The sequence below is a fragment of the Mesoplodon bidens genome, assembly GCF_964165515.1.
Source record: "Mesoplodon bidens genome assembly, chromosome: 3".
Taxonomy (NCBI): domain Eukaryota; kingdom Metazoa; phylum Chordata; class Mammalia; order Artiodactyla; family Ziphiidae; genus Mesoplodon; species Mesoplodon bidens.
The window spans coordinates 41,849,573-41,871,705 of NC_138178.1; the positions used below are offsets into that span (position 1 = coordinate 41,849,573).

Below are 22,133 nucleotides of genomic sequence, written 5' to 3' on the forward strand. Positions count from 1 at the left end.
AAAAAAATCCAAGGCTCAAAAAGTTCATGCTTGCAGTGATGTTAAATGCCTCCAGCCTTCCTTAATAGTTTGTGTTGCATATTGCTGGGTACCTGACCTAAGTAATTTGTCTTCCATCATTGTAGTACTTGCAGCCAGCTGTCACTTTATAGTTTTTCAGATCTTCACTTAAGACCAGAAACTATGGCTTCTCAGAATGTATCTGACGGTATGTGTTTCCTTTTGCCCCCAGAGTTGGCAATGATGAGAACATATCAAACACCTGGAAATTCCTGTCTCATTCAACAGACTCACGAAATAAAATCAGCAAGGTCAATAAGTCAACAGAGTCCCTTACTGATGAGGGTAAGCAGAAATCACGGCATGTATTGTGTGTGTCTGCAGAGACTTTGTGCCATCTCCTAGAATGCAAGCACTAACACATCTCCTGCCTCTTCCTTACTCCTGTGAAACTTCTCTGAACTGTCTGTAAAGCATCACATGCTTTATAATGAGTTGGTAAACCCACTTACCCTGTTGTTAGATGGTTGTCCACTGAAGGATATCATTGATTTTAATGTGGTCAGATTCTGGTACAAACGCTTCTCCTTCCCCTAGACTTTCGTACACGTTCAGTTCTAGCTCTCTTGGCACAGCTGTAAGCCTACTCTCTTAAACAGGTCAAGTCACCAGGACCCTGATCATGTCTTAATCACCTTTGATTTATGTGACGGTTATCACCTTTAACCGAAGTCTTGAATATAGAGTATGTCACTCTGGAACAGAAAATGATCTTTTCTAATAGAATATATATTCTATGAACATCCCTGTATTAGTGTAGAGTGTTTATGTCTCATGAAATTATCACCATGAGGAATGTCCAGCAGAGGGTTTTTTTTAGAGGTCACAGATGCAGGATTCTGATATTGATTTCTTTTTGTATTCTGAGGAGTAGGCACTGACATGAATGAAGGGCAGCTAATGGGAGACTTTGAGATTGAGTCCAAACAGCTGGAAGCAGAGTCCTGGAGTCAGATAGTGGACAGCAAGTTTCTGAAACAGCAAAAGAAAGATGTGGTCATACGGCAAGAAGTGATTTATGGTGAGACTCTTCATGTGCTCTGCTAATATTTGATGTGCATTGTCTGGCATTGTTTATTAGGGGATTTATTGGGCTATGTCAAGTCAATTTTCAAGTATGTAGCATCTCAAAGATTTTCTTTTGAAAACTTTGAGGTATAGAGACATCTTATTCCTATCCTTTACTCTCTGTAAAATTATATTCTTTAATTTTATTGGACATTTTATTTAATATGAGTGCTTATTTATGTGATAGTCCTAAAAAGAGATCTCTTGTGACAGTACAGTTTAATTCCTCAGCTACAGTAGAAACTAGACTAAACACAAGTCATTTCTGGGAAATAGGAACGTAGTAAATTATGAAAGGTCTTGAATCCCAATGAAGACCACATTGGAAACCACCACTTAAGAGTGATGGAATCCAGTACACCTGTCAGAAAATAGTGTGAGGTCCCGTGAAAAATCGAGGAATAGGATGAAAACACCTTAGGGAAAAGACAGCTGTTGACTCAGTTTTAAAGTTTAAATTGGGCGGTAAATAGCCTTAAGACAAAATTGGGCTGTTAGTAGCAGCAGACACACTTTGCAGGAGAATCCTCCAGGAGAGCATTCCTGACCACTGAGCCTTGTCCCTCCCCCAGAGCTGATGCAGACGGAGTTCCACCACCTCCGCATACTCAAGATCATGAGCGACGTGTACAGCCGTGGCATGAGGACCGACCTGCTCTTTGAGCAGCAGATGGTGGAGAAGCTCTTCCCCTGTTTGGATGAGCTGATCAGTATCCACAGCCAGTTCTTTCAGAGGATCCTGGAGCGGAGGAAGGACTCTGGTGGATGAAAGTGAAAAGGACTTTCTCATCAAGAGGATTGGGGATGTGCTTGTGCACCAGGTGAGCAGCAGGTGGGCGCCTGGTGCCTCTCACACGCACTGGGGGCCCCGTAGCCATGCGTTCACATCCTGGCTGGACTGCTCACGATCTCTGTGAGCTTAGGCAAGTGACTGCATCTCTCCGACCCTCAGTTTCTTCTTCTGTAATTGAGGACAGTAGATTTTCTCTTTTAATGCTATTTTAAAATTTAAGAGGTAATGTATATATAAAGTACCCAGCATACATGGTAGATGCGCAGTAAAAGCCAGTTTTTCTTCCTCAGAGTCTGTACCAACATCAGAGATACTATAGTTTAAGAGATCAAAAAATATTTTTTGGAAGTCTCAACTTCAACTTGTGCCTCAAATCAAAAGGCTCATTTATCTAAAAACCACCTGAGACTAAAAACTTGACTAAGAAACTAAGAAACTGTAAAATAATTCATAAAATATTTCTTGCTAATATTTTCATCAGGGTATGGTATGGTTTCAATCCTACGTCAAAAGCAATTTAGCTAAAAGTTGTTTTGATACTTTCAGATGTATATGTCATAGGCAGTTTCTAAATGTTTCTTTTTTAAAACATTCTTTTTGAAAGATGAATAATGCTAGTATAACCTTTAAGGGCAGAGGGGATCGCATCACATCTGACTAGCTCTTTCTCACCGGCAAGTCTCTGCCTCCTTGTGGAAGCAGAGGCTTACTTGCTGGAACATCTGCCTGAGAATTGGAAATATTGTCCTTTCGTTGTATTCTTGAGTCTGTACCCCTTGCCCTGTTAATTCATTGGTGCCTTCATTCATTCATTTTTCATGTATTCACTGGGGATTTACTCAATACCATGTGGAACCACAAAGGTAAGTATAGTGTAGACCTCTGCTTCATGGAACTCATGTTCTAGGAGTGAAGGATAGGCATGTTGTGAAGTAAATGCAGATTCAGTGTAGTGAATGCGTTCACACTGGTGGTCAGGGCCTCAAAGCGGGCATGGTCAGCTCTGCAAGTGAGGACCCTTCCTCCCCAAACATCCCCCTCCTGTCCTTTTCCATGTTTCTCCCTCTGCCCCTCCTCTCCACCCTCAGACCTGCACTGGTACTTCCTCTGACCTTGTAGCTCCTTGTATTTGTGCATGTTCTCTAGTAAGATGTTAGCCCCATGGTGTCCATTTGTTGGTTCTGAGCGCCAGTGCCAGAGTCACCCTTTTAGGGCACTTGCTTTGTGATGGGAGCCGATCACTTAAAAATCTCTCTGCCTCAGCTCTTCTGTTGGTAAAGGGGGAAAGGAAAGGCTACGCTGAACGTTTTTTCAAGTTTTGGGGTAGGGATCAAGTTGTGTTGCCTCCAGAGATTGTTTGTCCAGCGGGAATTGATGCTTAGCATGTGTCTTGTGGACTACATACAGAAACTCAGCGGTTACCCCACAGTGAACGTAGCTTCAGATGAATGGTTGAGATTGCACACGCTTGGGAATGAGGTAAGTGCCATGCAGAATTGTTAGGCCTGCTGGCCTGAGGTAAGTAGGATAAACAGATCCCTAGGTAATGACGGCCGTTTCTGATGTCTTTCTGACTTATCAGGATGACTTCTTTGAGACTGCTACCTCATGAAAGACTTCTAGTGAGTCTCTCTGTTTTATTACTGTGTTATGACAAATGGGAGTTAAAACACATCTTGCATTTCTTATGTGCACGGTACATATTTCTGTGTTTATTATTTTTTAAATATATGTAACAGCTTTATTGAAGTGTAATTCATATGCCATGTGATCCCATTTAAAGTGCACAGTTCAGTGGTTTTCAGTATATCCGTGACTCTTGTGCAGCCGTCGCCACAGTCCGTTGTAGAGCATTTTTATCATCGTCACCCCCACCAACTTCCCCAGCCCTAGGCAACCACTGATCTACTTTCTCTGTGGGGTTGCCTATTCTGCACATTTTATATAAATGGAATAAAGCAATATGTTGTCCTTTGTGATTGGCTTTTTTCATTCATATGTTATCCATTTATCCTCTGATGAACACTTGGGTTATTTCCACTCTGGGGCTGTTGTGAATAATGCTGCTGTGAACATTCATATACAGGTTTTTGTGTGGACATATGTTTTTATGTCCAGGAGTGGAATTGCTGAGTCATATGGTAACTCTATATTTAACTTTTTGAGGAACTGCTAAACTGTTTTCCAAAGCTCCTGTACCATTTTAATCTTTCAGTCTTTGGAGGGAGCTCTCTTGGGTTTCACAAGTAGACTGGAAACTTTGGACAAAATGGTAATAGGAGTTTAGCACCCTGAGTTATGGCATAACCTCTGTTCTCTTTCCTCTGCAGTTTTCAGGAGAGAATGCAGAACGCTTAAAGAAGACATACGGCAAGTTTTGTGGGCAGCACAACCAGTCTGTAAACTACTTCAAAGACCTCTATGCCAAGGATAAGCGTTTTCAGGCCTTTGTGAAGGTATCGATGTGAAACGGTGGGGATTTCCCTGTTGTCCAGAGCCTTGTGTCACTGTCAGTTTTGGCTCGAGCCTTCTCCCTTGGGTAGATCCTGACACTTGACTTGCTTCCTTGCAGAAGAAGATGAGCAGTTCAGTCGTACGGAGGCTTGGAATCCCAGAGTGTATATTGCTTGTAACCCAACGGATCACCAAATACCCGGTTTTGTTCCAAAGAATATTGCAGTGTACCAAAGGTGTGTCTCTCTCTGGACTCAGTCTTGTTTGCCAGTGGACTGTTCCGGTCTGTCCAACAGCACTGGAGACCCCGTAGAAGACCTCTTTTACGTCGAGAAGTTCTAAAAGAGAGCCTGTGTTTTATCTTAAAGACAGTTTTCTTGAGTGAAACCATAAGGTGTTATATCAGCAGACTTAGGGTGAATGAGAGCAAGAAGGGACGGAACCACTTAGTGATCCCAATGAGAGTTCAGTGACCTAAGCAACTTGTCACTTGTCCCTAGACTGGGAGGTGATTCCACCTACAAGTGCTACAATCACCGCTGTTTCTCGTTTAACCACTACTTAGTAGTTTCTCTCTCAGCTAATGCTGCTCCTGGACAGTTACATTAAGGATTAGATAAAACAAAGACGTAAATAAAAAACTGGTTGCTCCTCTCCCTCCCTAAAAATGTTGGGTTCCTTCCACTTTAGAACGTGGCACATAATTGCATGTCATCTGTATCTTTGAAACATCTAACTTGATTTAAACTCTGACAGCGAGGGGTAGGCACGTGCCCTTCGACGTGTTGGCTTCGCTCTGCCAGCGTGCCCACAGAGGGAAGACAGTGATGTGGAGCAAGAAGGCAGGGTCCTGGGGCTCCCCTGGTGGCGCAGTGGTTGGGAGTCCGCCTGCCAATGCAGGGGACGCAGGTTCGTGCCCCGGTCCTGGAAGATCCCACATGCTGCGGAGCGGCTGGGCCCGTGAGCCATGGCCGCTGAGCCTGCACGTCCAGAGCCTGTGCTCCCCAACGGGAGAGGCCACAACAGGGAGAGGCCCGCATACCGCAAAAAAAAAAAAAAAGAAAAAAAAAGAAGGCAGCATGCCCCTCCTTCTGCCCAGTAGAGACAGTTATTCTTTCCTTCTCAGACAGTGAAGTGGAACAGGAAGATCTAGCTCAGTCCCTGGGCCTGGTGAAGGATGTGATTGGAGCTGTGGACAGCAAAGTGGCAAGTTATGAAAAGAAGGTCCGTCTCAATGAAATTTATACAAAGACAGATAGCAAGTCGATCATGAGAATGAAGAGTGGTCAGATGTTTGCCAAGGAGGATCTGAAGCAGAAGAAGCTCGTGCGGGATGGGAGCATGTTTCTGAAGAGCACAACAGGGAGGCGGAAAGGTGAGGCTCACTCTCGTCAGAGTCTAAGCGTGTGCCAGAGGGCAGCAGGCAGAATCCAGATGTCACCAGGTTGTTCCCGGGGACCCATGTCCAGACGTCACACAGGAGCAGCAGGCATTTAGTTGATCTTAATCTTGTATCAGAAAAGACTGGTTTGAGATGGCTTACAAAACCATATAGAATACAGTAAGAGAACGAGGAAATGATGCAGTCGGGAAATGAAAAAAAAATTTTTTTAAAGAACAAAGCAAAGGGTAAGATTCATACAAAAAAGCAAGGTGTTAAGGAAGACGTATTTTCCCTATGAAAGAGGGGCAGCACGTTTGGGGTCAGGGTCTCTGGCAAAACAACTGCTAGGAGGGAAATACCATCAGTTGCACAATTCATAGATTCTCTGAGATTAAAAATACATCACTCGTTCCTAAGAGGTGGCAGAGGAATTTTCAGCTCCCGAGACCGTAGAGAAACAAAAGTTTAACTCACAGCAACTAGATTTATTATTAAACTTTGTTTTTCATCTTTTATCTTTGTCTAAGCAAAAGAGGTCATAAAAGATACTCACTTTCTGTTTGATTTTAGTTTTTACCTTTTAAATGATCAGCCCCATCAAGTGAAAGAAGTTAGGAGGTTTGTTCATTCATCTCTACATCTGGTTTGTTTGTTTGTTTGTTTTTAATAATTGTTTTCATCAAACCTGTATCCTCTGGGCCTATATGGTAACTCTAACATCAGCAGTAGCCTTGAGTATACCCAGCCCACCTCTCTGGCCTCGGTGAGCTGAGCACACAAAGCAGCCGAGTGCCGTCAGCCCCGCTGACATAAAACTCAGGTGAGTGAAAATGTGTGCTTCTCTCATCGCCGAGGTATAAGTAATGCTATACGTAGCTGCTCTGGGAGAATTCCCAGGACTCCTTAGCTAGGGTCTCACCATGCTCAGACCACATAGTAAAGAAATCTCAGGCATTCAGCTGCTCTCAAAGGTGAATGTCACAGGACACCCTGCATTAGAAGTTGGGCTGAGAATGAAGAGACTTGTAAAGAGGTTCTTGCTCTGCAGTATGATGGTTGCCAGAATAGAGAGGCGTGAACTGAGGACAAGAGGAGGGAGCCAGGCAGAAGGGAGGAGGAAGCGTGGAAGCGTGGAGCTGAAGGGTGTGGCCCGCTGGGAAGGGTGGGCAGTCGGGGTCTCTGGCAGCAGAGTGAGGCAGGAAATACGGCTGAAGAATCGGCCGGGGGCCAGGTTGGGGTGGGTGTGTGCTCCAGACTAGGGAGCTGACAGGGATGCTGGTGATGGGAGTGAGCGAAGAATGGGCTCGGAATGGAGGGTTTGAGCAGGAAAGGGGTGAGTGAGTTAGAGTGTGTATAGTTCAGCTGCTAGGGGCAGGGTAGAGGACAGCAGGGGTGCGGAGGTACCAGTAACCGAGACAAGGGCGGTCGTCGTCGCAGGGATCCGGGAAGGGGTCCTCCGGGCAGGGTCATCTCAGAGAGAAGAAATACCCCTTCCTGCCACCAGCCAGCTGTGCCTCTCACTGCTCCATGATGAACCTGAACTGTGCGATCCCTGCAGCTCCTTCCTTCCAGCCCTGATGCTCTGTGATGTCCTGAGACCACAGTTGAGGGCTCTGGCCTCACCGCCACTGTGAGGCCGTGTCGGAGGTAGCCTGATGGTAGAGAAGTACCTGCCCTCTCTTGTAAGGATGGATTTCCTAGAGTTGCTGCCAGTGCTGTATTTTCTTTACACGGCAGTTTATTTATTCATTCCCGAAATAAAAACTAATAGATGCCAGCTGTTGGAATAATGTTGTGGTCAAATCAATGGCAGAACGATAGGTTTTCTGGCCTAAAATGTCTCCAGTGGAGATAAGAGTTTGGTGTTTAGTCATTTTCACCCCCAAGTGAAAATGACTTGTGCCAAGAACAGCCAGTCCTGTGTGTCGGGTAACCCTTGAAAGGGGTAGGATTGTTTTTCTCTGATGTACTGACGCCGTGATCACATAAACTTCAGGATTCAGTGAAGTTGAAACTTATGTCTTAGAGCTCTTTTTTATTTTTGGCAGACACCTGAACTATTTAAAAGTAAAGTTTAAGAAAAAAAACTTGTCAAAACTAATGGTAGACTTCCGGGGAAGATGTCGGAAGAGTAAGACGCAGAGATCACCTTCTTCCCCACAGATACACCAGAAATACAGCTACACGTGGAACAACTCCTACAGAACACCTACTGAACGCTGGCAGAAGACCTCAGACCTCCCAAAACGCAAGAAACTCCCCCACGTACCTGGGTGGTGCAAAACGGAGAGATTACCGCACAGAGGATCGGTGCCGACCGGCACTCACCAGCCCGAGAGGCTTGTCTGCTCGCCCGCCGGGGTGGGCGGCGCTGGAAGCTGAGGCTTGGGCTTCGGTCAGAGTGCAGGGAGAGGACTGGGGCTGGCGGCGAGAACTCAGCCTGAAGGGGGCTAATGCTCCACAGCTAGCCGGGAGGGAGTCCGGGAAAACTCTGGAGCTGCTGAAGAGGCAAGAGACTTTTTCTTCCCTCTTGGTTTCCTGGTGCACGAGGAGAGGGGATTAAGAGCGCTGCTTAAAGCAGCCCCACAGACGGGCGTGAGCCACGGCTGAAAGCGTGGAGCCTAGAGATGGGCGTGAGCCACGGCTGAAAGCGCGGAGCCTAGAGATGGGCGTGGGACGCTGGGGCTGCTGCTGCCGCCGGCAAGAGACCTGTGTGCGAGCGCAGGTCACTGTCCACGCCGCCCTTCCGGGAGCCTGTGCAGCCCATCACTGCCGGGGTCCCGGGATCCAGAGACGGCTTCCCTGGGAGAACGCACGGCGTGCCTTGGGCTGGTGCAACGTCACGCCGGCCTCTGGCGCTGCAGGCTCGCCCCGCACTCTGTGCCCCTCCCTCCCCCCTGGCCTGAGTGAGCCAGAGTCCCTGAAGTGGCTGCTCGTTTAACCCTGTCCTGTCTGAGCGAAGAACAGACGCCCTCTGGCGACCTACACGCAGAGGCGGGGCCAAATCCAAAGCTGAGACCCGGGAGCTGTGAGAACAAAGAAGAGAAAGGGAAATCTCTCCCTGCAGCCTCAGAAGCAGCGGATTAAAGCTCCACAATCAACTTGATGTACCCTGCATCTGTGGAATACATGAATAGACAAAAAATCATCCCAAATTGAGGAGCCAGGAGTCAGTGCTGTGCCTCTGAGGTGGGAGAGCCAACTTCAGGACACTGGTCCACAAGAGACTTCCCAGCTCCACATAATATCAAATGGCGAAAATCTTCCAGAGATCTCCATCTCAACACCAACACCCAGCTTCACTCAACGACCAGCAAGCTACAGTGCTGGACACCCTATGCCAAACAACTAGCAAGACAGGAACACAGCGCCACCCATTAGCAGAGAGGCTGCCTAAAATCATAAGTCCGCAGACACCCCAAAACACACCACCAGACGTGGACCTGCCCACCAGAAAGACAAGATCCAGCCTCATCCACCAGAACACAAGCACTAGTCCCCTCCACCAGGAAGCCTACACAACCCACTAAACCAACCTTAGCCACTGGGGACAGACACCAAAAACAACGGGAACTACGAACCTGCAGCCTGCAAAAAGGAGACCCCAAACACAGTAAGATAAGCAAAATGAGAAGACAGAAAAACACACAGCAGTTGAAGGAGCAAGATAAAAACCCACCAGACCTAACAAATGAAGAGGTACTAGGCAGTGTATCTGAAAAAGAATTCAGAATGATGATAGTAAAGATGATCCAAGATTATATTTCCAAGATCCAAAATTTGGAAATAGAATAGACAAAATGCAAGAAACAGTTAACAAGGACCTAGAAGAACTAAAGATGAATCAAGCATCAATTAAAAACACAATAAATGAAAAATACTCTAGATGGGATCAATAGCAGAATAACTGAGGCAGAAGAATGGATAAGTGAGGTGGAAGATAAAATAGTGGAAATAACTGCTGCAGAGCAAAATAAAGAAAAAAGAATGAAAAGAACAGAGGACAGTCTCAGAGACCTCTGGGACAACATTAAACACACCAACATTCGAATTATAGGGTTTCCAGAAGAAGAAGAGAAAAAGAAAGGGACTGAGAAACTATTTGAAGAGATTATAGTTGAAAACTTCCCTATTATGGGAAAGGAAATAGTTAAGTCCAGGAGGCACAGAGAGTCCCATACAAAATAAATCCAAGGAGAAATGTGCCAAGACACATATTAATCAAACTGTCAAAAATTAAACACAAAGAAATCATATTAAAAGCAGCAAGGGAAAAACAACAAATAACACACAAGGGAATCCCCATCAGGATAACAGCTGATCTCTCAGCAGAAACTCTACAAGCCAGAAGGGAGTGGCAGGACATAATTAAAGTGATGAAGGAGAAAAACCTGCAACCAAGATTACTCTACCCAGCAAGGATCTCATTCAGATTTGATGGAGAAATTAAAATGTTTACAGACAAGCAAAAGCTGAGAGAGTTCAGCACCACCAAACCAGCTTTACAACAAATGCTAAAGGAACTTCTCTAGGCAAGAAACACAACAGAAGGAATATACCTACAATAACGAACCAAAAGCAATTAAGGAAATGGGAATAGGAACATACATATCAATAATTACCTTAAATGTAAATGGACTAAATGCTCCCACCAAAAGACACAGAGTGGCTGAATGGATACAAAAACAAGACCCATATATATGCTGTCTACAAGAGACCCACTTCAGACCTAGAGACACATACAGACTGAAAGTAAGGGGATAGAAAAAGATATTCCATGCAAATGGAAACCAAAAGAAAGCTGGAGTAGCAATTCTCATATCAGACACAATAGACTTTAAAATAAAGACTACGAGAAGAGACAAAGAAGGACACTACATAATGGTCAAGGGATCGATCCAAGAAGAAGTAGAACAATTGTAAATATTTATGCACCCAACATAGGAGCCCCTCAATATGTAAGGCAAATACTAACAGCCATAAAAGGAGAAATCGACAGTAACACAATCATAGTAGGGGTCTTTAACACCCCACTTCCACCAATGGACAGATCATCCAAAATGAAAATAAATAAGGAAACACAAGCTTTAAATGATACATTAAAGAAGATGGACTTAATTGATATTTATAGGACATTCCATCCAAAAACAACAGAATACATATTTTTCTCAAGTGCTCATGGAACATTCTCCAGGATAGATCATATCTTGGGTCACAAATCAAGCCTTGGTAAATTTAAGAAAATTGAAATTGTATCAAGTATCTTTTCTGACCACAATGCTATGAGACTAGATATCAATTACAGGAAAAGAGCTGTAAAAAATACAAACACATGGAGGCTAAACAATACGCTGCTTAATAATGAAGTGATCACTGAAGAAATCAAAAAGGAAATTAAAAAATACCTAGAAACAAATGACAATGGAGACAGGACGACCCAAAACCTATGGGATGCAGCAAAAGCAGTTCTAAGAGGGAAGTTTATAGCAGTACAATCCTACCTTAAGAAACAGGAAACATCTCGAATAAACAACCTAACCTTGCACCTAAAGCAATTAGAGAAAGAAGAACAAAAACATCCCAAAATTAGCAGAAGGAAAGAAATCATAAAAATCAGATCAGAAATAAATGAAAAAGAAATGAAGGAAACGATAGCAAAGACCAATAAAACTAAAAGCTGGTTCTTTGAGAAGATAAACAAAATTGATAAACCATTAGCCAGACTCATCAAGAGAAAAAGGGAGAAGACTCAAATCAATAGAATTAGAAATGAAAAAGGAGAAGTAACAACTGACACTGCAGAAATACAAAAGATCTTGAGAGATGACTACAAGCAACTCTATGCCAATAAAATGGACAACCTGGAAGAAATGGACAAATTCTTCGAAATGCACAACCTGCCAAGACTGAACCAGGAAGAAATAGAAAATATGAACAGACCACTCACAAGCACTGAAATTGAAACTGTGATAAAAAATCTTCCAGCAAACAAAAACCCAGGACCAGATGGCTTCACAGGCGAATTCTATCAAGCATTTAGAGAAGAGCTAACACGTATCCTTCTCAAACTCTTCCAAAATATAGCAGAGGGAGGAACACTCCCAAACTCATTCTACGAGGCCACCATCACCTTGATACCAAAACCAGACAAGGATGTCACAAAGAAAGAAAACTAGAAGCCAATATCACTGATGAACATAGATGCAAAACTCCTCAACAAAATACTAGCAAACAGAATCCAACAGCACATTAAAAGGATCATACACCATGATCAACTGGGGTTTATTCCAGGAATGCAAGGATTCTTCAATATACGCAATCAATCAAGGTGATACACCATATTAACAAATTGAAGGAGAAAAACCATATGATCATCTCAATAGATGCAGAGAAAGCTTTTGACAAAATTCAACACCCCTTGATGATAAAAACCCTGCAGAAAGTAGGCATAGAGGGAACTTTCCTCATCATAATAAAGGCCATATATGACAAACCCACAGCCAACATCGTCCTCAGTGGTGAAAAACTGAAACCATTTCCACTAAGATCAGGAACAAGACAAGGTTGCCCACTCTCACCACTCTTATTCAACCTAGTTTTGGAAGTTTTAGCCACAGCAATCAGAGAAGAAAAGGAAATAAAAAGGAATCCAAATCGGAAAAGAAGAAGTAAAGCTGTCACTGTTTGCAGATGACATGTTACTATACACAGAGAATCCTAAAGATGCTACAAGAAAACTACTAGAGCTAATCAATGAATTTGGTAAAGTAGCAGGATACAAAATTAATGCACAGAAATCTCCGGCATTCCTATACAGTAATGATGAAATATCTGAAAGTGAAATCAAGAAAACAATCCCATTTACCATTGCAACAAAAAGAATAAAATATCTAGGAATAAACCTACCTAAGGAGACAAAAGACTTGTATGCAGAAAATTATAAGACACTGATGAAAGAAATTGAAGATGATAGAAATAGATGGAGAGATATACCATGTTCTTGGATTGGAAGAATCAACATTGTGAAAATGACTCTACTACCCAAAGCAATCTACAGATTCAATGCAATCCCTATCAAACTACCACTGGCATTTTTCACAGAACTAGAACAAAAAATTTCAAAATTTGTATGGAAACACAAAAGACCCCGAACAGCCAAAGCAATCTTGAGAACGAAAAAAGGAGCTGGAGGAATCAGGCTCCCTTACTTCAGACTATACTACAAAGCTACTGTAATCCAGTCAGTATGGTACTGGCACAAAAACAAAGATAGATCAATGGAACAGGATAGAAAGCCCAGAGTTAAACCCACACACATATGGTCACCTTATCTTTGATAAAGGAGGCAGGAATGTACAGTGGAGAAAGGACAGTCTGTTCAATAAGTGGTCCTGGGAAAACTGGACAGGGACATATAAAAGTACGAGATTAGATCACTCCCTAACACCATACACAAAAATAAGCTCAAAATGGATTAAAGACCTAAATGTAAGGCCAGACACTTTCAAACTCTTAGAGGAAAACATAGGCAGAACACTATGACATAAATCACAGCAAGATCCTTTTTGACCCACCTCCTAGAGAAATGGAAATAAAGACAAAAATAAACACATGGGACCTAATGAAACTTAAAACCTTTTGCACAGCAAAGGAAACCATAAACAAGACCAAAAGACAACCCTCAGAATGGGAGAAAATATTTGCAAATGAAGCAACTGACAAAGGATTAATCCCCCAAATTTATAAGCAGCTCATGCAGCTCAATAACAAAAAAAACAAACAACCCAATCCAAAAATGGGCAGAAGACCTAAATAGACATTTCTCCACAGAAGATATACAGACTGCCAACAAACATACAAAGGATGCTCAACATCTTTACTCATTAGAGAAATGCAAATCAAAACTACAATGAGATATCATCTCACACCAGTCAGAATGGCCATCATCAAAAAATCTAGAAACAGGCAGCTGTGCCTGACGCCATATTCTCTGCCTCGTCAGCAGTGGCGGGGCTGGGCAGGTGGGAGGGAGTGAAGGGCCGTGGCTTTGTGGGTGGCCCGGTGTGAGTGGGGCTCTGCTGGACTTTCTGCAGGAGTTGCCAGGCTGCCACCTGCTAAGGAAGAGGATGTGTCACCCATACCTGCCGCTGGAATTTCTCCCCGGGCAGAGGTGATCCACAGGACCCACGACATGGTAGCTACTAATATGCTCTTCCCACGGTGCCTCTTAATACCAAGGGAAATAAGTATCACAACTTTGGTTGAACGTGGTCTGGATACCCAGGAAATGGAGTAACACCCTGAAACGGCCCAAGACATCACCTTAAATACCGTCTTCATCTGAAAGGGAAAAAAAGGAAGGCTATAGTTGTTTCTGTCTACATTCATTTGATTGTATATGGTTTCCAATTGATGTTGTATAACTAGTTGTGGAGAAGTCATGGGATAGGTGGCTTCATTTCAGTTTGAACTTCCAAATTTTGTGGATTCTGCAGGCTTGTTACAAGGTTTACAAACTTCATATTGGATCAGGACATCCCATGGTGTAACTGGTATTCACGGTTTGTTCAACAATGAAAGTTCTGTGTGATATGAGTTCATCCCGGAGTAATCCAGTGTCAGATTTACCTGATGGTCACCACGCACAGCTCCCGCAGAGCCCAGAGATTTCTCCTTGAAGGAAAGGTTCTGGAAAATCAGAGGGATAAATAAAGGATGCAGCTGCTTCCCGCCTTGTGCTGATGCCCAAAAAAAAAAAAAAAAAAAAAAAAAATCTAGAAACAATAAATGCTGGAGAGGGTGTGGAAAAAAGGGAACACTCTTGCACTGCTGGTGGGAATGTGAATTGGTACAGCCACTATGGAGAACGGTATGGAGGTTCCTTAAAAAACTACAAATAGAACTACCATATGACCCAGCAATCCCACTACTGGGCATATACCCTGAGAAAACCATAATTCAAAAAGAGTCATGTACCAAAATGTTCATAGCAGCCCTATTTACAATAGCTCGGAGATGGAAACAACCTAAGTGTCCATCATCGGATGAATGGATAAAGAAGATGTGGCACATATATACAATGGAATGTTACTCAGCCATAAAAAGAAAGGAAATTGAGCTATTTGTAATGAGGTGGATGGACCTAGAGTCTGTCATACAGGGTGAAGTCAGAAAGAGAAAGACAAATATTGTATGCTGACACATATATATGGAATTTAAGAAAAAAAATGTCATGAAGAACATAGGGGTAAGACAGGAATAAAGACACAGACCTACTAGAGAATGGACTTGAGGAGATGGGGAGGGGGAAGGGTATGCTGTGACAAAGCGAAAAAGCGGCATGGACATATATACACTACCAAACGTAAGGTAGATAGCTAGTGGGAAGCAGCCGCATAGCACAGGGAGATCAGCTCGGTGCTTTGTGACCGCCTGGAGGGGTGGGATAGGGAGGGTGGGAGGGAGACGCAAAAGGGAGGGGACATGGGAACATATGTATATGTATAACTGATTAAATTTGTTATAAAAAAAGTTAAAAAAAAAATACTAATGATAGTGCATGGAAAATTACTGTCGTCTAGGCTGCAAAACTAGACCACCCTAGGAATCAGACATCCTTGCTTCTGTTTTTCCTCATAGCTTTGCAATGAATTACACAGAGAGGGCACCCCAGTTTTGGCAATAGTGGTAGAAAAGGCCAAGAGGGTCCTGCCCACCCAGGAGGCGGCTGCATTAGTCAGCCCGTTGTTTTCCCAGAGATTTGTAGGCTCTCCTTTCCAGAGTGAAGGTGGTACAGAGGGACCTGTTAGGTGTCAGTAGACGGCTCACCTCCAGGGAGGTCCCACTTTGTCCTTAAGGGAATAATGGGAAATGTCACTTCATACTCCTAGAAGATTAGACCAAGAGTTTGTGGCATTCTTTTGATTCCTGGATCCAGCTAGAGATGTTAATTTGGCTTTTGTTTTGTCTTAATTGAGAAGAAGAGAAGGCTGTTTCCACCGTGCAGAGGGGTTGAGGTTGACTGTGCTGTGTTGGAGCTGGGAGCGGAGCCACTGTACTCCGTGTACCTGTGACGGCAGCGGGTGTTGTCTAGCCATCCGTGTCCTCTAGGATGTGTGGATGAAGCCTGCCTTTCATTAGACTGAGATATTCTTGTACATCACCTTCTGGCATCCTTCCTGTCTGCTGTCCCACGCCTTTTTCCCATTACTGTGATCAGAAGTTGAGAAATACTATGACCTGAGTATTATGACCTGTAGAATGTGTTGCTATTTAGCATCTGTTAAAGTCCTGCTTTCCAGCTTTACTCTTAAAAGTATTTATTCTTAAAAATCTTGCCTTGTGGGATATATCTTTCCAGCACTGAGTGCTTAAGCCTTCCCAAGACAAGGCTTTGGTGACAAGTCCCATCTTAAAATGCCTCTAAAAATCTAATGACCATATCTGGACCCTGCAGAAATGTCAAGCCCTTGCCTTGGGGGAGTGTAATAATGTGCTGTGCGGGTGTGTTGCTGAGTTTTCCTCTAATGAAGTGCCCTGAAGGTGCTTCACTGTTCAGTGGTCATTGTTCTCTCTTCCCTTTCCCCCTCTACAGAGGTTCAAGCGGTCCTGCTTACTGATGTTTTAGTTTTCCTTCAAGAAAAATACCAGAAATACGTCTTTGCGTCATTGGTAAGCTGAATTGTTTGTCTCTGCTGTTTGTAATTAATAGTATTCAAACTCGTGATGGTAGGCAGTGAGTGTTAACACTGTATTACTGCTCTCCCACCTTCTTAAAATTGGCTCAGGACAGATGCCTCCGAGTCATTTCTTATATACCCTTGCAATTTTCTGCCCACCTCCCTCCCCACCAATTATTTTTCTGTTCCCTCATAATCCTTTTGAGAGCCTTTGGCATTTGATCTAAAAAGAAATCTGTCACTGGAGTATGTCTCACACATTACGTATTACAAATCTTGCCAATTTATAACATTGCCAACCAGATTCTGTGACGAACTGGAAAGGACTCATCGTGCAGAAAACAGGACTCGAACCTTGATAACCTTAAATTTTCGTTTCCTTTTTGGGAATCTTTTTCTGTTGCATAAAATGTGAGTGAGCCGTATGCTTTTAAAAGGCATCTAGTCTTACCTTAGACGGAGGTTGTCTTAAGAGCTAGAATGTTGTATCCATGTCTTAACATCTGCGCTCTCCCCATTTTCCAGGACCAGAAGTCAACGGTGATCTCCCTAAAGAAGCTGATTGTAAGAGAGGTAGCACACGAGGAGAAAGGTTTATTCCTAATCAGTATGGGGATGAAAGATCCAGAGATGGTGGAAGTCCACGCCAGCTCCAAAGAGGAGCGGAACAGCTGGATTCAGATCATCCAGGATACGATCAGCACCCTGTGAGTCACACACCCTGGCCCACCCCCGCCTCCTGGTACCTCTGTGGTTTCATAGTGGTTGGGCCGCCATCAGACTAATCAACATCTTCAGAATGTGCTGTTTTGTTGTGGTTGTATTAGGAACAGAGATGAAGATGAAGGAATTCCCAGTGAGAATGAGGAAGAAAAGAAGATGTTGGACACGAAAGCTCGGGAGTTAAAAGGTAAAGCTGGTGGAAGCGGTCTGAGGCTCTGTCTGGGGGCATCTGCAGTCCCATGGAGTCCCCGCTGCTCCTCCATCCCAGAGGCGTCCCGGCAGGCATGTCAACCGAGGAGGGGTTTAGCTCCTAACAAAAGAGAGACCAAATCTGAGCTGGCACAGGTCCTGGTGAACAATGGCTGTAGGAATGTGTCTGATACTAGATCGAGGAGATGTTGGGTCTCTCGTCTCGGTATCAGTGTCCTTGGACCCTGGTGACAGTCTTTGTACTTTGTCACAGAAGAATCTGCCAGAATTCATGGTCACATCTAAGATTAAAACAAGGAGAGAAAGGTACTTGCGGGAAGGAATTTTCTAGTTGATCCATTTGTCAGTTACCCCCGCCACTGTGCCCTGCGTTCCAAATCTGTCATGAGGTGGTTTGGGGAGAAGTGTGCTTATGGGTTATGTTTGACCACTCTCTGTCAAGGCCCTACTGTTTCATGTAGTCTTGTTGGCATCCCTGCAAGCCCTGTATTGCAGTCCCCACTGTGTAGGTGAGAAAGCTGAAGCCCATGAAGGCCAAGCAACCCAGGGTCACACACACACAGCTCATGGCAGAGCCAGGGCTGTGCTCCCTGTCTGCTCAACTGCAGGGCGCAGTGCTCGTGCCCCTTTGCCAGTGCTTGCTGAGTGTTTTGAAGTAAATACGTGTTGTGCTTTGGGTAGAAGTAAGGCCCAGAGTCAAGTAAATATAGGCGCCCAAGGAGTTTACTTATTACTTCATTCTGTTTCAATGGGGAGAAAAACAAAAAAAGAGATGGACAGATTTAGACTGGAGCCAGTATCTCATTTTTTAATCTCTGCCTGTGATTAGGATGGCAGAGATAAGAACTGCCTTCTTTTCACATGTATGAAGCACCTGGCCAGGCATAACACTAGGTGCTAGGGGTACAACAAGCCCTGAAACACTGTCCCTGCCGTCGGGAAACCCCCACTCTGGCAAGGGAGATCTACATAAATGACAGGGCACTTAGACCACAGACACATGTAAAGTGCATAGGACCCACAAATCCTGCCTGTGGTGAGTCTCACAGAGAAGATGACACATGAGCTACATCTTAAAAAAATTACCTCATCAGATGAAGAATAGTTAGGTGAAAAGTGAAAAAGGACTTGACATGTCTGCCAAGGAATGAAGGTTTGGTATGTCTGGAGAGTCAGGGCTGAGTGATGGGAGATTAAGCCAGGAAGCCACCACATCTTGAAAGGCAACAAAGGGAATGATACAATTTCTTTAGCAAAATTTAAACTTAAATTTTTTTAATTGGTATTGACACCAGTTGGGAGAATTGCTTGTGGGGCTGGGGGAGCCCACTGAGAGTGGAAAAGCCAGTTGGGGGACTCTTGGGATAAGTTTGGTGAGAAATGGGCTGGAGGGGGGATGGACGTGAGTAAGAAATAAGGAACCACTGTGGTGGGTGGGGACAGAGTAAGGAGACAAAACCGCTCCCAGGTTTCCAGCTGGGTAGCTGGAGGATGACAATGTTGTTGCCTGAGGAAGAGGCCACAGGCTACAGGGAGGAGGCAAGAGGGGTGGCAAGAAGGGAGAACAGAGGTTTCTGACCTGCGGAGAACAAGGCATCTAGGTGGAGAGAGCCGCCTGACAGTGGGACTCAGCGGTCTGGTGCTCAAAGAGTGGGTATGATTTGGGGTGCCTTTTGTGAGTTATCAGCACATAAGAGGTAATTGAAGCCATGGGAGTGACTGAGGTCCCCGAGAGGAAAGCATGTAAAGTATAGAAAGGAGTTTAGGATGGAGCCCAGGGCTGGGGGGTGGGGGGAGCCCAGATACTCATTCATGGCAGGTGGCAGGTCTGGTCTGTAAAGTGCTGGAGTAAGAGTGGTAGGAAGAGAGAACCAGCAGTGTCCTCAAAGGCGGATAGGGAGGGAAACAGTTTTATTTTATTTTATTTTATTATTCATTCATTCATTCGTTCATTTTGGGCTGCCTTGGGTCTTTGTTGCTGTACGCAGACTTTCTCTAGTTGCGGCTAGTGGGGGCTTCTCATTGCGGTGGCTTCTCTTGTTGCAGAGTACGGGCTCTAGGCGCGCACAGGCTTCAGTAGTTGTGGCTCGCAGGCTGTAGAGCGCAGGCTCAGCAGTTGTGGCACACGGGCTTAGTTGCTCCACGGCATGTGGGATCTTCCCGGACCAGGGCTCGAACCCATGTCCCCTGCATTGGCAGGCGGATTCTTAACCACTGCACCACCAGGGAAGTCCGGGAAACAGTTTTAAATGGGGAAGTCATCCACGCTGGAAAAGATGAAATGAAAGACTTCACTGGATTCAGCAGTGAAGGGTAACCTTGGAAAGAGCAGATGCAGAGTGATGGGCAGAAGCCAGAGAAGAGTGTGTGGGTTGAGAAATAAATAGGAGGCAGGAGAATGGAACAGAGTGCAAGTTCGTTAAAAATCAAAGATGTTATAAAATACAGCCCTATATAATTCAGAACTAGACAGTGTGTTTATGGGATGAAGGATATTGCTAAGCATATAAATTCAGTAATCAGACAAGTCTTTTAATTAACTATCCCTTAGGCTTTCTATCAGAAATAACATTGTTTCTCCTGATAACTATTCTTCCATCTGTCCATGTGGAAAGTGTGCTATGTAACTGATTGGGTTTCTTTCTTTAAATTGGTCACTAGGAAACCCAGAACAAAACTTACAGTGCTTTAGCAAACCATAAAAAATCTTATGTGTTTTGTTTCTAACTTTACTTCTGGATTCTTTTTCCGTCTGTGCTTTTCTTTTTTTCTTAACATCCCCACAGTTGCCTCACCAAACATACGTTTTTTTGATCTATATTCTGTGTTTGTTCACTCATGAAATGGAGCTAGCTTTCACACTTTAGTTTTTCATAAATTGGGATAGAACCTGCAATCAATGCATATATTTAATATGATAATGTGTTTGTTTCTTAGGGCTGCCTTAAGAAAGTATGCCAAACTAGGTGACTTAAAAGATGGGAATTTATTGTCTCACGGTTCTGGAGGTTAGAAGCCCAAAATTAAGGTGTTGGCAGGGCCATTTACTCTGATGGCTCTGGGAAGAATCTTTCCTTGTGGCTTCTAGCTTCTGGAATTTTCTGGAAATCCTTGGCATTTTTCTGGCTGGTAGATATACCACTCCGGTCACATGGCTGTCTTCTCCCTGTGTCTTCAAATGGTCTCCCTCTGTGTGAGTCCAATTTTCCCCTTTTTATAAGCACACCAGTCATTTTGGATTAGGACCCACCATCATGACCTCATTTTGACTACTGCAGTAAAGACCCAATTTCCAAATTAGGTCAGGTTCTGAGGTACTCAGAATTAGAACTTCCATGTATCTTTTTGAGGGGGCACAATTTAACTCATAGCATAGTACTTCCTTTCCTTTCTATTTTTTCCTTGATCTTTTATTGACTATTTTCCTAGTGGTCACTTGATAGGGAGAGAATGTTAAATGTCAATGTCATTTTAAAACATTAAAAGGAGTTTAATTGCCGTGACTTTTCCTGGTCACCTATAGCCTGAATCATTAATTAATAATTAACTGGGCTTCCCTGGTGGCACAGTGGTTGAGAGTCTGCCTGCTGATGCAGGGGACACGGGTTCGTGCCCCAGTCCGGGAAGATCCCACATGCCGCGGAGCGGCTGGGCCCGTGAGCCATGGCTGCTGAGCCTGCGCGCCCGGAGCCTGTGCTCCCCAACAGGAGAGGCCACAACAGTGAGATCCCTGCATACCACACACACACACACACAAAATAATAATAATAATAATTAACCGTACACATATCAGAAGTTGGAAAGAGGGCCTCCCTGGTGGCGCAGTGGTTGAGAGTCCGCCTGCGGATGCAGGGGATACGGGTTCGTGCCCCGGTCTGGGAGGATCCCATATGCAGCGGAGCGGCTGGGCCCGTGAGCCATGGCCGCTGGGCCTGCGCGTCCGGAGCCTGTGCTCCGCAACGGGAGAGGCCACAACAGTGAGAGGCCCGCATACCGCAAAAAGAAAAAAAAAAAAAAAGAAGTTGGAAAGAAATCGAGTGGGTCAAGTACTTGGAGATCATCCAGAAAGGAAGATGTGACAAAATCACCAATTATTCTTGTGGCTCTTCCAGTTTTTAATCTGTCTTAGACAGCTTGGGCTGATATAACAGAATACTATAGACTGGGTGGCTTAAACAAAAGACATATATTTTCTCACAGTCCTCGAGGCTGGGAAGTCCAAGATCAGACCTGGCTTTCAGACAGCTGCCTTCCTGGCTTTCAGACAGCTGCCTTCACACTGTGTATTCACACAGCCTTTCCTTTGTGTGTGAATGTACAGAGAGATCTCTCTCTCTCTTCCTCTTCTTATATGGACACTAAGCCCATCATGAAGGGCCCACCCCCATGACCTCATCTAATCTTGATCACCTCCCAAAGGCACCACCTTCAAACACTACCACATTGGGGGTTAAGGCTTCAACATAGGAATTTGGGGGTGGGGCACAAACATTCATCCCATAACATTATCTTTCCAGTGTTGCTTGCTTTGTGACTTCATTAGATTATCACTGTAAAGCACTAATTATCCCTTGTACCATTTTTACAACGAATATGTATTTTGATTTTTTTTACAGGCTGAAGAGCTAGGCAAGAAATTGAATTGCTTGAAAATTTTAAGCTCTCCACGCTGCATGCTTTATGATGCTAAGTAAAAGTTGCCTTCATTGCTCGCTGCAGAATATAAACAGGTGTCAACCATCTTAGCAAAGAGGGATCATTT

General features: G+C 44.2%; 1 protein-coding gene across 1 annotated transcript in view; it reads left to right on the forward strand.

The window, feature by feature from the left end:
- Nucleotides 1-17,455, forward strand: part of AKAP13 (A-kinase anchoring protein 13) — a gene marked incomplete at both ends in the record, with an annotated part of 58,708 nt that extends 41,253 nt beyond the window's left edge. The window contains 10 exon segments of the mRNA XM_081228234.1: nt 233-345; nt 929-1,081; nt 1,701-1,884; nt 1,886-1,949; nt 4,252-4,377; nt 4,494-4,611; nt 5,502-5,750; nt 16,354-16,430; nt 16,964-17,145; nt 17,266-17,455. Coding sequence (XP_081084360.1) covers nt 233-345; nt 929-1,081; nt 1,701-1,884; nt 1,886-1,949; nt 4,252-4,377; nt 4,494-4,611; nt 5,502-5,750; nt 16,354-16,430; nt 16,964-17,145; nt 17,266-17,455 — 1,456 coding nt within the window.
- Between the last annotated feature and the right edge of the window lie 4,678 nt (nt 17,456-22,133).